The sequence below is a fragment of the Pelmatolapia mariae genome, linkage group LG23 (assembly GCF_036321145.2).
Source record: "Pelmatolapia mariae isolate MD_Pm_ZW linkage group LG23, Pm_UMD_F_2, whole genome shotgun sequence".
Lineage (NCBI taxonomy): Eukaryota > Metazoa > Chordata > Actinopteri > Cichliformes > Cichlidae > Pelmatolapia > Pelmatolapia mariae.
The window spans coordinates 19,091,697-19,105,604 of NC_086246.1; the positions used below are offsets into that span (position 1 = coordinate 19,091,697).

A 13,908-nucleotide genomic window follows, 5' to 3' on the forward strand; every position below is an offset into this window, starting at 1 on the left:
TGACATCATGCAAACCAACTCCTTTGCCAAACACACCCAAGCCCATACACTTGATTTCTAACATTTTTGGCTGTGTGTTTGTGTGTCTGTGTGTGTGTGATATAGTGGCATCTATTGGTATGCTGGCACACTTTGGAATGTATCAGGAACTACTTTTATATACTGTCTGTGTGTGTGTGTGTGTGTGTGTGTGTGTGTGTGATTTCTCACGGTTAAGCAGGTGGAAATCTTGTTGTGTGTTTCCTGTTCACTGACGCGTAAAGGTGCAATCTGGATGCCTGACTGAGAGGACCTGCCTCCCCACCTACACACACACTATTAATGCTTTGATACCCACCTCATCTCACACAGTTAGCGGTGTTATTTCAGCGCTATTTCTGTCATCTGGCTCAATCACCTAACTCTATTTAAGGAAGAAATCACCTAAAGGAGAAAAAAAAGGAGGATTCACTTTGCATGTGTCTGGTGATGTCAGACTGTTAATGTGACCTGGGATTGACTGATGAAAGCAATACCCGGCTGGGTTGGGAATAATTTCTCTCGAGGCAGCACAGTAACTCAATTTCTGGCATTATCATCGAGGAGCTGTTCAGCCGTCAGGGTTCTGATTCTCCTCTTAAAAGAAGTGCTCATTTCAACCCTGCTGACAACGGGGATAATTAAAAACTCTACGTAGCCAGTCTCCTGCTGTAGATTTTGTATGTGTATACTTAGATGTATGTTATGTGGTCATGGCCATTAATCTGCCGCCTTCTAGGCTGTTTGCCGGTAAGCTTAATTGCCATTCTAAGTCTGACCACTTAATTATGCCAGTTGCACCATCTGGGCTTGAGGCTTCTTGTCACTCGACCATACTTTATGTATCGAGTTTAAAACAAGGACAGGATATTTTTTTTATATAACAAGAAGCACAAACCTCTGCCAAGTCAGCTCACTGTCTGGACAGCATTTACTTTAAAGGCAATAGTATTGTGTTTTCTAACGAAGTAGCTCATTCTTTCTTTAAGCAGTACATTTTAAGCATAGCTGAAGATGTCAGAGGCCCAATGGGCAATAAGAAACAGTTTTAAATAGCTCTGTTATCACTTTGACGATGTATACCACATCACGTCTCTAAGTGTTGAGGCTTTTTTTTGTCAGTTTTCAGGTAATAAATCATGAAGTTGACCTTTAAGACCTTGGTGGATGGATGCCAAATTTTAATGGATTATTAACATGGCCCCATTTTACACCTCTACTAAGTTTTATCAGAATTCAGTAAAAACTTCTCGAGCTATCCCGTTTACAGACAGAATGATAAACATGCAAATGCTACTAAAAACATAATCTCACCAGGGTGAATCAAAAAGAATCATCCAATTTCAAAAAGCTATATTTTTTAAAGTAATGGACATAGAAGCTTGCGTATATTTTAAAATGCATATCTAAAGTTTTAGATAGGATGTTTAATGCCATACTGTTGTGTTTCCATCATTACCTGAATGAATGGCTGCGAAATTAAAGCACTTTGAAATCTGGTGGTTCTTTTCAATACACCCTTGATTTCAAAGTATTACGTGCCTGTCTTTTCACTTCTTGCTTACATGCGGGATTAAGAGAAGTTATCTATGTCTTAGTAGGCAGCTTCTTTTTGATTGTCGTCAAGTTTGGAGCTTGACATTCAGTGTGTCCCTATGTTTACTTTACGGCTATATTTTTTAGTTAAGTATTTTATTTTTGTCTTTTTATTGCTGGCCACACTTGCCAATGAGGCTTGGCTTAGATTTGGTTTATCTGACCAATATAAAGTTCCTGTTAAAGCCTACTTAGTAGTTGCCATCAGATTTGGTAGAGGTGATTTTGTGCAAATAGCCACGGCTTTCCAACGCGACTCAGGCAACGATATTGGACAAAAAGGCCTGCCAGACGCTCCAGGCAATCTGAAAAATTCTGCATGCTGTTGAAATCAAGAGCTCTGTGCAGGCCAGTCAGGTTTATCTATTTCTTTATGGGCTAGGCTTTTGTTCAGGTTGAATGAATCTTGCTTGGAACTTCACATTTGCAGTTGGTTATTTCTTATAGTCTGCAGTCTGCTGCCATAAAGCTGTGGGCCTTTCCTCGTGCCTTTCCTGAGGATAAATTGAAATCATGGCAGTTCAAACTGATAAAAATTAATTGGGTAAAAAGTACTGCAAATGAGTTTAAAACCCAAAAGGACCAGAGTTATCAGACCACCCAACCTCATTTAAAGTTTTCTATTCCGTACTGACACCCAGTTTAATTTTATGCTGCCTCGCTTTTTCACCACAGAGCCGAACTTCACGCTGACCCTCGTACCTGAAGTCAACCCCCAGACGACAGCTGAGCCAACAGAACTCGCCTGCCGCGTCACCAACATTGCCAACTTACCTCTTGGAGGCCGACTGGGCGTCAGCTGGGAGCACACATCGCTTCCTGGTATGTTTAATTCAGATTTACTTTAGAGAAGTTTTTCTACAGAATAACTCCATTTTTAAATTGTTCTGATACCGGCAGGGTTAGGGGACGATCCTCAGACCTCACATCCCATTGGTTCCTTGGATGCTAATGGCAACCTGCTGCCGGGGTCGATTTATATGGAAAGGATGAAGAGCGGTGCGTTAACGCTGAGCAGAGTCCAGCCCAACACGTTCAAGCTGCGAATCCTCCGCACACAGGTACAGTTTTTCATGCTAAACATTGCCCTGCAATAATTTTAAAGTGTTATTGGAATCCTGAAAATGACGAAGTGCTATGAGGCTAAATTCTGGTTAAATGAGTATAAACTGATGGAAAGCGTAAATGACAGTCAGGTGTCGATAAAGGAACTTGGAGGCATTAATGGGCATTCATTTTCGCTCTGCAGGAGATCGACATGGGCCAGTATGTTTGCAGTGTGTCTGCTTGGAGCGTCAACAGCCAGGGAGACATGGTGAAGACCTCTGAGAACAGAAGCTCGCCGCTGACTGTGCGATGGGACGCCAAGCGTAAGAAAGCTTTTATTATGACTTAGATTCTTGAATCACTGGCATTAGTAATAAGAAAAAGCATATAGATCTTTATTTTTTCTAGCTTTTATCTGCCGGTCATTCGGTCTAATATTATTATTTTTAATTAAAAGAATGTGGAGAAATGGCTGTGCAGCATCTATTACAAACTTAACTTCAGTCAACTAAGTATATATACCTGCCTTTCTTCCTGAAGCTGTATCCAAGTCAAAAGAATCATAAACCGTTGTGATATAGTCGAGGCTTACCAGCCTCAAAATTATTACAACAAATTGCCTTTTAATTCAGTGTGACTTACCAAAAAAAATATGAAAGTAGCAGAAACGAGTTTTTCTGTAACTGAGACTTCCACTTTTGTGGATTTGATTCTGTGTTACATGCAGATAAAAAACTGAGCTTTGTATCAGTGTTTTGGCAAAATTAACAGTATGCCTGCCTGTGCGCATACACAAATGTGCCAGGTCAGTGAGGTACTTAATGAGGTATTTTTGGAAGAAATACAGAAAATCCAAACTATTAACTCACATTCGTGATTCAGAAAACTACTAATGCACTGCCAGGCTGCCACAGTAGCTTCGCTGCTGAGTTTCATGAATAAATGTTGATGTGTCCATATCGTTTATAGACTTTACAGAAGAATCTCACAACAGACCTCCTTTTGTCTCAGCTTCATTGTCACAGTGTGCACACACATACACACACATACACACACACACACAGACATTCACTTCCTCCCTATTTGAGATCTACATGTTGAACTTGGTGACCATAATTTAGCTGATTGGGCTGTGATGTAATTGCAGTGTGCTGCGCGTGTATGTGTGTATGGGTTTATGGGTCTGCTTTGAATGAGTCACAGTTCATAGTCTAAGTACTTATCACTTCCCGTTGACCCCTGTCGGGGATTTCCCCCTCTCTGTGATGGTTTGAATGACGCTCTTCTTAGAACTAAATGATTGAACGGCCGCTTCTATTTCCAGGTCCGATTGTTAATGTGGTGGCTAAACGCATCCGTGAGGCATCAGTAGGAGGCTCTACCTTTGAAATGGGCTGCAGTGTCACCACTCAGAACATTGGTGATGCGGGGTACTCTGTGCTCATCCAGTCTCAGGACAGCTTGGATAGCACCGTGAGGACCATCATGACTCTCAGCCCGGACAATGTCGTACAGCACGGAGGAGCCACAGACCCAAACAGGAGGTACACATGAACACATTTAAGTAACAAACTGCAGTTCCTTGTTTTATATTGAGACATATAAAACAATGTTTTTTGACTGCTTACTCAGAGACAATCTGGTTCTGACCAAGTCGGGTGCAACAGAGTTTCGGTTTCGCCTGGCAGGCGTCCAGCTGTCCGACAGAGGTTACTACTGGTGTGACATCACTGCATGGACAAAACAGCAGCCGGGACAGGCTTGGACCAAAGCCAGCAGCTCAGAATCAAATAAAATCAGGATAAACTTCCTGGAAAATGGTGAGTTTGCGCTTACAGACAGTAGGTTTAGTATTTGACCAAAATTTCCACCCTCCTCTGTCATAGCAGTGACTGAAGTGGTTTTCTGATGATCTCCCCTTCAAGGTTGCGTCATTGGGCAGCCTGCAACACTTTTACAATGGCTGCTGGTTTTAGGTTTCTCTTGTTCTAACCTTTGTACTGTATGTCTGCGATGCGCACTGCATGTCCAAAGTTGGTTTCTCTTTAGAGAATATGGAGCCAAATCTGGTGAGTAGACCATGTGGTTAGGCTATGAAAGGCATTTATATAAATTATATAGCCTGTTTTTAAACATTACAGTCAACGTGCTTTACACGATCAAATCCAAGAACAAAAATGAAATAATAACTTCTTAAGTTAATCAGTTTAGCTAGATGTAGTTAAAGGCAAAATATGGTTAGCAAAACTAAGGTTGTCAACCATCATTATACCAAGATTTTTCACATAGGTTGAAGCCTTCAGTGCCCCAGCAAAAAAAAAAGAAAGGAAAAAAAAAAAGATGCAACCACACATTTTTGATTCCTATATAGACCGAATTGAAGGAAATTTGTGTAGGTCTCCACTTTTTCAAGAGACAAATGTAATGAATCAATAGGAATCATTTAGTAGAGAGCCAGATAGATCAGTGTATCATCTACATAGCTATGCTAACCTGCCTTGTATGCCTGAAAGTATCACTAAAAGATCAAACAAAAGGGGACCAAGGATTGATCCCTGCTGGACTCCACATGGCATTAGGGTTTTCTTTGATTCATAAGCATCAATGGAGACAGAATAAATAATCCCTACCTTGAGAGTATGATCTTATACCATGCATGAACACTCCCTGTAGGACCCAATCAAATTTTCTAACCTGTCAGATGGTGTGTTAGGATGTACAGTATTGAATGCTAACATTACCAGGGTACTCAGTTTGCCTGAATCTGTATTCAGGCTGGTATCCGTTATCTTCAGGAGGGCGCTTTCTGTACTGTTGTAAAAGTCTGATTGCAAGATGTTAGAATAATGTTAGGATGTTAGGCCAATAATTATGAAACGTACTAGGATCCAGGTTTCTCTTTTTCAAGTGAAACTGCAGTCCCTAAGGAACACTGTGTTAGTGTGGCCAAAATAAGCCCTTTGTTTTCAGTGGGCTGTGTGCCGACACACACGCTACAGTTCTGGACATCTCAGTCAAATGTCCTTCCTCAGTTACTTCAGAACATTACAGCAGAGATCCACATTAAATCTGTCCTGCGGGATGGATTCACTGTGGACAGCCCTGTGAATATAAACAAGAATGAAGAAAACCCAAAGAGCATGCTCCTGGCTTGGACGCTGAAGGATCTGACGCCTGCTATTTGGTCTCAAATTCTGAAGACCCACCTCTCATTACCAGAGCTGATTCTCATTGTGAAAGCTGAATCACTTTGAAACAGGAGTTCATGCTCAAGTTTGATGAAATGGCAAAAATGCAAGAGGTCAGAACAGGACTCGTAGAGAGCGATTTACAACAGGCAATCAGATGGCAGGTGAGACATAACTCTGATTGCTGCCTGTACAGAAAACTCTTGATTTCAAGCATATGTCTGCCACTGCAGTGACTGAAGGGGCTCAAGGCGGCTGTTAAAACTTAGCAGCAGAGTTTCATTTCAATCACCCTGGAGGACGTCACTGTGTGTATGCTGAGGAGGCCTGAGTTTATGCTTTGAGATAAACTTTACATGTGAATTTAGAGTCGAAAAAACACTAAAGAACCAGCAGCTGCTCCTCTGTTTAGCACAGGATGACAGAGTTCATGTTAAACTTCCACCCTAATTGCACCCTTTTACTCGTAGGTGGGGTTTTTCTCACTTGTGTTGCTCCTAAGGCTGTATTTGTTTTGTAAGACACCGTGCTCATTTAATGAAATCTCCTAAAAGCGGCCTTTATACAAAGTGCATAATTTAATGCTAAATGGTGATAAAATATTTTCCAAGCACTGTAGTGAAATTCATCAATAATATAAAGCCATTGTCTAGTCTTTCGATCACTTATTCACTTTCATAACAGTGGGAACAAATACCAGTGAATAAATTAATATTAAGGCCTTGCAATTATCCTGGAAATCTCAAAGTAGCTGTCTATTTATAGAAATGTTTAAGCATCCGTGTTCTGTACATCCCTCTACACAAAATAAATACACATCCTCCTCCCACACAGTGTTAATAATGAGCAACATAAATTCCCTAAAAATGTGCAGTGATAAAGATACTCTCTCACACACACAGATACACACCTTAAGCCCTTTGACGCCCACCACAGCCACTGGCCTACTTAACTTTCTTTGATCTGAGAAGTGGGAGACAGGAGGAGAAACAGGAGCGTCAGAAAGGGAAGGAGGGAGGCAACAAGGAGGAAGACAAAGCGAGAGAGGTGGTAAAGTGGACTGAGGAGGAGGAAAGTGCAATGGGTGAGGAGGAGGAAAGTGCAATGGGTGAGGCAGAGAAATAGAAATGGAAACAATTGGAGAGCAGCTGAGGTGAAGGAAAATGGGAATAATTGGCAGTATCAGGGCTAGCTGGGGGGTTGGCGTGGAGGTATTCATCACCAGAAGAAGGAAAGTTTTCAAAAAGAGGATGAAGGGAAGATGAAAGTCAACAATAACAAAAGGTGGAGAATTTTAGAGAAAGGACAATGATAATAAAGTGATTAACTGTGTTAAATCAGTGAAAATCACAAACCTGTGGCTGTCTGTTGCTAATCTATTTCTATCTACATACACGTTTAACAGAAATTAACTGCTTACATTGAGAATCCAGTCAGAACCTCATAGATCTGAAAGAGAAATTCAGGAACTCCCCTACAAATGGTGACGTAGTTGCTAGAGGTGGGAATGACCAGACACCTTGCGATGTGATACTATCACAATACTTCTCACTTCAGGTTTAACATTTGTGATATGGTGACCGTAACATATATTGTGATTTATTACATTTATCAAATTGTGTCTTCACTGCTACTTCCTGTTTAGTAGGAATATAACCAGAATACAAGCAGCTGAGTTAAGTCCCCTCAAGTTCTGCTTATTGACACACTCATTCAGATTGATGGCAACATGTCGGCAATCTGTCTGCATCTATAATTTAGCAATCATTTGGAAACCTTCGCCAGTCTCTCTGAGAATGATTGGAAGTATCTGTAACACAGAGATTTCCCATGTGGGATCAGTAAAGTATCTATCTAGCTATGTAATGTTCCATATATGAATTGATAACCCTGTGTAAAAGGCTAACCATCGCAGCTGAAAAATGTGAAAAACACCAGTTTATCTAATGGCCACTTGAGGATGTTTCCAAAACTCAGCCTGTCTCCATAGTTCCTAAGTAAAATGCCCATATTAAGATAAAACCATAAATGTATACAACATAAAGTAGTAGCTACCTGCTAGGCATCATCACTAATTCTTCTGAGTAAACTCAACCTGCGTTTGTGGTTTTGATGCTTTTTGGAGCATCATAACACGGTTATATGCTCTGTGGTGCAGATGGTCCAAGAAGTCTGTTCTCCAGTTTTGGTGAGTGAAGCTTTAGTATGTCATTTGTATGTTACTTAGCACTAATTAGCAGTCTGTGTCATCCACCCATATATCATTTAATGCACCATGCTAACCTTGCTTGTTAGCATTAGCTGATCACTAAGTCCTCCAACATCTCATGCAGATACAGCAACATTTTCCTCTAAAAATAAATAAATAAATAAAATATGATCGTAGCTTTGATGCTAAAGTCAAATATAGGTGACATTATGGTGGCTACTTCCATCTTTTATATACAGCTAATAAGTAACCACAAGTAGAACTCTTACCTGCCTATGCAAAAAATACAGATAAAAGATGCTGCCATGAAATTAGGAATCATTAAATTTATGAGTGAATGAGCTACCATGAGGAAATTAGAGCATGGAAATCCAAAGAACAGTTTAGATGACAACTTCAAGTTACTGTGTGGGCAAAAAGATTAGGAAGTCTTCTCAGGGGACATAATATTTAGTTTGAAAGCAGACGCCACCACCTGGAGTAAGTCGCACATCTTTGTTAAAAGACTGGATGAAACATTTTTAATCGTGTGTGAGAGATGTTTGGTGACAGCAGAGATGCTCTGAGGCTGCAGGAGCGAAGAAGCGAAAGATGACAGCAAATTGGAGGAAATGTGGAAAAGGAGAAGATAAACTGAAGACCGTCTTCTGTCTTTCTCTGGGGAGGGCAGGAACCCTTGAGCTTTACTTCCCTTTTTTTTTTCTTTTCTATCACACACTGTTTTTACCTTCTTCGTTCCTTCCACCACCCCTTCCCTCTCTCACCCCTGCTGTCTCTCCCTCCCTCCCTCGCTCTCTGAGACATCTTCAAAGTGAAGCCCTTTGGCCAATCAGCCAGCTGCAAAGATCTGCACCACTGCTTTCCTTTTCTCTCTCTGCTTGTGTGCGTGTGTAATCTTTCAAGTATTCGAGCGCGTGTGTCCAAGTTGAACATTTTGAGTTGACCCCACATAGAGCAACACACACACTCCCACACTAACAGCGATCAAGCTTCAAGCAGAGTGGTTTTCAAGAACCCCTTACACTCGCCTTGGGGGACGGAAGCGCTGTGCACTCATCGTTGTTGTGTGTGTGTCGAGTGCATCCACAAACTGGCAAGCCTCCCATTGTTCCAGCTGTATCTTCAATGTTTCAGACGCGTTGTGGTATTTCTGCCTTGCACGGGGATCTTCTGTGAGGAGGTATATGGAAATGCAACATCTCAACAGTACAGTCACTGTTTAATAATTCAGCCTTTAAGTGATTTTAACCGTTAAAATTAAGTGAGAAGTATATAAGTATAAGAAAAAGTGGTATCTTTTGCCAAGACTGAGGCCTCTATAAGAAACAATGTCCCCATTTCAGACATGACTTTTTCTTTTGTGAAAGTCTTCATTAGTAGAGTCTGGCTCTGATCCCAGAGTAGGATAGAGGAATGAGCTAAAAGCAGAACTTTAATGTCCACCTTTACTGAGACACATTCCTAAACTCAATCATTCATCGTTTATTAGAAGGTTTTAAATTAAATCCGTGTCATCCAACATATCATTTGTCCTCTCATGACAAGACCATCCATGGCACAGAGTAATGAGCACATGCTTCCTAATACAAACATCAGCGATGTAAAGGATTTTTAAGGCCAGGCTTTCTTTGGACTTGCATATAGATCACCAGTGGCAAGACTTAAACATGTCTTAGTATTTTCATAATGTTTATGCATCTGGAGTGCATGCATTATACAGTATGCTACTCATGACAGCATGGGTAGTGCAGACTTCTGAGGGAAAACTGTCAGAACATTTTAAATTTTACGAGAAATGGCTCCAAGGTCTCACGACTGTAGTTTTTCCCGGGCAGTTTTTTTTTTTTTTTTTTCCTCCACACGATCAAATTAATTTGTACGTCACTTTTCTTGTTTTACAACCCAGTCAGCGCTACACTTTAAGACACAAATTCACCACAAATTATGTTGTCCAAGGATAGGGATCATTTCTATCGATCTAAATGTTTGCTAATATCCGAATGAATCCTTTTTTTTTTTTTTTTTCTATGATGATCCCAATTCTTCCATGTGTTGGTTTCCAGGCATAGAATCACACAGGCTTAGATCTGGTTACCAACTATCTGGGGATAACTGGTCCCAAAGGACACATCTGTATTTCCTGACCGGTTGCCAGTGGTTGCTATGAAATTGATTGCTAAAGCCCCTTTCACATAGGAATAGAGCCCAGTCAGTAACCATCAGGTCCTGCTCATCGAGTGGTGGCTAAACTGTGAAAGCGCGATGAAAACTGGAAGCAGAGACTTTTTTGCCTTCAAAATAAAAGTTTTGCCTTTTGGAACATATTGGTAGCAGCAGTAAGGCACAGCTTTTACTTTGAGGGTGAGCGTTCAACGTTTCCTGTTTGCTTTGCAGTTTTTCCAAGTTTCATTACAGCTCAGAGGGGTAAAGGCAGCTGGTCAGGGAATAAACGTTTCTCCATTGAAACCGATTGTTGCAGATGGTCGCTAAACGCACTCTAGGCTAGTAAATGCATCTCTGGGACATATACTTACCTTCTTATTGGCAATTAACCAAACAGTAATTCGTATTATTTGTCAGATTATTGCATTCAAATTGTTAGCATGGGCACCAAACATGGTCCAGTTCAGCAACTTGGATGTGAAGCTGCACAGAAAGGTAACACTCTTCTTGGCACCCACCTTTCGTTGAAAGTGGACACACGCCTAAGAAGAACTTAAGGTTGTGTAAAATCTTACAATTGTCACAGTTGTCATGAAACAGGGGGAATTGACTGTAGAGCCCAAAAGCTTTCTTACTTTTATTTTTTGTACCTGGCTTTAAAACTGCTTTTTAATGCTGCAAAGTTGAGCAGTTTAACATGGGAGTCTGTGGGGATTAACTCAGCAGGGACCCTCATAATTCAGCAGACCATCTGCACATATTTTAAAAGTATCCAGAACAGAGTGAGGAGCGGTGAGGGGGCGGGCAGACTGTCTGGTTAAGCGGTCCTGTGTGAGGTTTCCATCGAGGCCTAGCGTGAACCTTGACCTGCTGAACCTGCTCGTAGATTTCAAGACTCGATGAACGTTCGAAATCTGAAACTAGATCCTGGCCCAAGACCCAGACACATATTTTTCTTTATCTCATCCCTGACTGAGAGTGGCTACACTCTCTTGAGCTTTTTTTCTCACAGATTAGCTGCCACTCTGAACTGTTTTTAAGGACTTACCTGACTGAGGTGCAGGTGGGAATTCCCACGTCTTGCGCAGTCTAATAAGACATTAGCCGGTCTTTAACCTGCCAGCTCCCTATTACAAAGTCGGTGTGATGCCAGATTGGTCCGATTTGCAAATCGTGCTGTGTGTGGTGCATCATTCATGCTCCAACTGCTTCAGAAAAACACCGTCTCCATTTCGACACAGTTTCTGAAGCAGACTATTTTCTGCTCCATGTGAGAGAGATCCTGATCTACAGCTCCAAAAAGTTTCACATGTAAAAAGTGGCTTTTCACGCCTTCCTTCCGCTTAGACGCATAGCATGCAAAAGCAGAAATTACTTGTTAGTAAACTAATTTTAAACAACCCGACAGAGCCTCAAGCTTTTTCCTTTTTTCTAACGAAACGGCCCAAAGCCAACCTGAAAACTTCATTGGGTTGCAGAATATAAAGCCATTAAGGTGTCAACACTGAAGGCACACTTGAAATTGTAGCTATAAATCTTTATAGTTGAGGGCTTTGTTAGCCTTGCAGCAGCGGTTCCATTTTACAAATTTATAGCGGGTGCCGAGCTCTGGTTTTGAGCTACCATCTGCTTTAGCTACAGTGCTGCTGTTTCCTGCTTGTTGATTTCAGCATATCAGAGAACCCGCAGACTGTGACTTTAAAGCAGTATTTATCATCTGAGGGCTGAACTATATTTTCTCCCCGCGAGCTCACATCTACTGTCTTTCCTCAGGGACCCGAATGCCGAATTATTGTATATGTAGGTTTAAAAGCAAGCCTGTGTTTGAACGAGCCCTTTTGATCTCAGCAGAGTTTCTCTGATGTTTGTTGTCTGTGTCAAATGTTTCTTGAATGAAGCTCATTTGAACCGATGTGCTGGCGTTTGCAGGCCCATCCTTCTCCATCGCCATCAAGTCGGACGATAGCAGCGTTTATCCGTGGGAAACGGCAAAGATGGAGTGCTCGCTCAGCGTCTCCGGATCCTCGCCAAAGACTGGTACAGTGCGCACACACACACACACACAGCATATACGGAGGTACAGTATGTGAGGTTTTCTCACGTGCACTCATAAATCACAATCTGCAACTGTTGCAAGCTCTTTTCATCTTTTTCCACGCATGCATCGAGACACTGCTGCAGCTCCCACATGTGCAAATTCATACAAACATTTCCTTTGCCTTCTTCACCTGTCAACCTGTCAGCAGCAGCCTTAATAAGAATGATGTGATGATTAAGAGTTCTGCATTCTTTCTCTTTCCTTTGTGGTTTTATATTCGGGGCTTGGTTACTTGTTGCACTGTACTAACATTTCTATCCAGGCTGCTTTCACTCATATTGACTTTGAGGTTCACACTGTTAGGTTTCAGTTTCTTCTGATATGAGAAACCACAGGTTAAAAAAGGGGGAAACAGTAAACAATATTGTGTCACATCAGAATGCCAAAATGAAGGGTTTGCTTTCAGTGGCACAGTTAGGTGGTCTAACCAGTGCTATGACTCAAAGCAGAAACCTTGCCAAGTTTGTTGAATTTGCAAAGAGTTGAACAGCCCAGCCTTTCTACCACCAGCATCAGGTCAAAATCTTTAATCCTGTGACACAGACTGTCATTGAGTTCATGCATACAAATTCAATTATTGGTGGGCAGGTTAATTATTTAATCAGCAGAACATAAATCAATAACAGCTTCAACACACCATTATGTTCTCTTGTTCCAGTCTTTTCAAGTGTGAGGACTTTCCACCCACTGTGGCGGCTACACCTTATCTTAAATTGGCTGTGGTTAATTAAATTGCCACACACAAAGCACACACTGTATATAAAAGATGGACACGATGGCCTGAAAAGTAAGGCCTAGATTATACTGCATTGCAGACACAGAGAAGGAGTAAGTCCTGTTATACTTCTTTGAGGTCCACTTTGAGTCTCCCTGGTGTGCGTTCATAGACGAATCCACACGGTCACAGAAAAACAGTCACGCGGACATCCGCAAGAACCCTCGGGCTTATTGTCCGATGATGGAATTTCCATGATTGGGTCCTTAGTGGACCCTAGTGCACACTAACAAACTCGCAGAAAGTGTAATCCCGACTTAAAGAGGACACCTTTACTACTGCTTTTGCCCAGCAGGGTGCGCTACCACTGGTTGAAAAATGCTGCCCAATTATAAATATAATATAATATAATAATATACAAATATTCCACATGATGCACTTGATTTTTTTTGTGTGTGTGTGTGTGTAAACCGGTAAAATTATTCCTGGGATGATAAAACTCTGAGCCACTGACACAGTGCTGGTAGTCTTATTATTAATCCAGTAATCAGTAAGCTTAATTATTAGACTCGACGCCATCATAACGTCTGTTTTTCCGCAGAATGTTGATGTGCTCACTTCTCTTCATTGCAGTCACTGCATGCTCCTTTAAAGGCTCACAGACACACACTCACTCATACGCTACCACACTTGAACACACGCACACAAAGACACCTGCACATGAACATCAGATCTACCTCATCCAGGAGGTGCTGTCAGAAGTCTTTTTTCTTTTTTCTGTCTTTTTTTGGCCTCCTGCTCATGTAAGAAAACCTTCCAAGAAAACAGATTAAAGGCTATTTTATGCCTTAGTTTGCTCGTATGTATACTGCAT

The 13,908-nt window shown here is 41.4% G+C and overlaps 1 protein-coding gene across 1 annotated transcript in view; it reads left to right on the plus strand.

The window, feature by feature from the left end:
• Positions 1 to 13,908, plus strand: part of ptgfrnb (prostaglandin F2 receptor inhibitor b) — an 83,415-nt gene that overhangs the window by 36,897 nt on the left and 32,610 nt on the right. The window contains exons 6-11 of the mRNA XM_063467813.1: positions 2,290 to 2,436; positions 2,515 to 2,675; positions 2,864 to 2,984; positions 3,986 to 4,205; positions 4,294 to 4,481; positions 12,151 to 12,258. Of these exons, the coding sequence (XP_063323883.1) occupies positions 2,290 to 2,436; positions 2,515 to 2,675; positions 2,864 to 2,984; positions 3,986 to 4,205; positions 4,294 to 4,481; positions 12,151 to 12,258 (945 nt within the window). The remainder of the gene's footprint in view (positions 1 to 2,289; positions 2,437 to 2,514; positions 2,676 to 2,863; positions 2,985 to 3,985; positions 4,206 to 4,293; positions 4,482 to 12,150; positions 12,259 to 13,908) is intronic.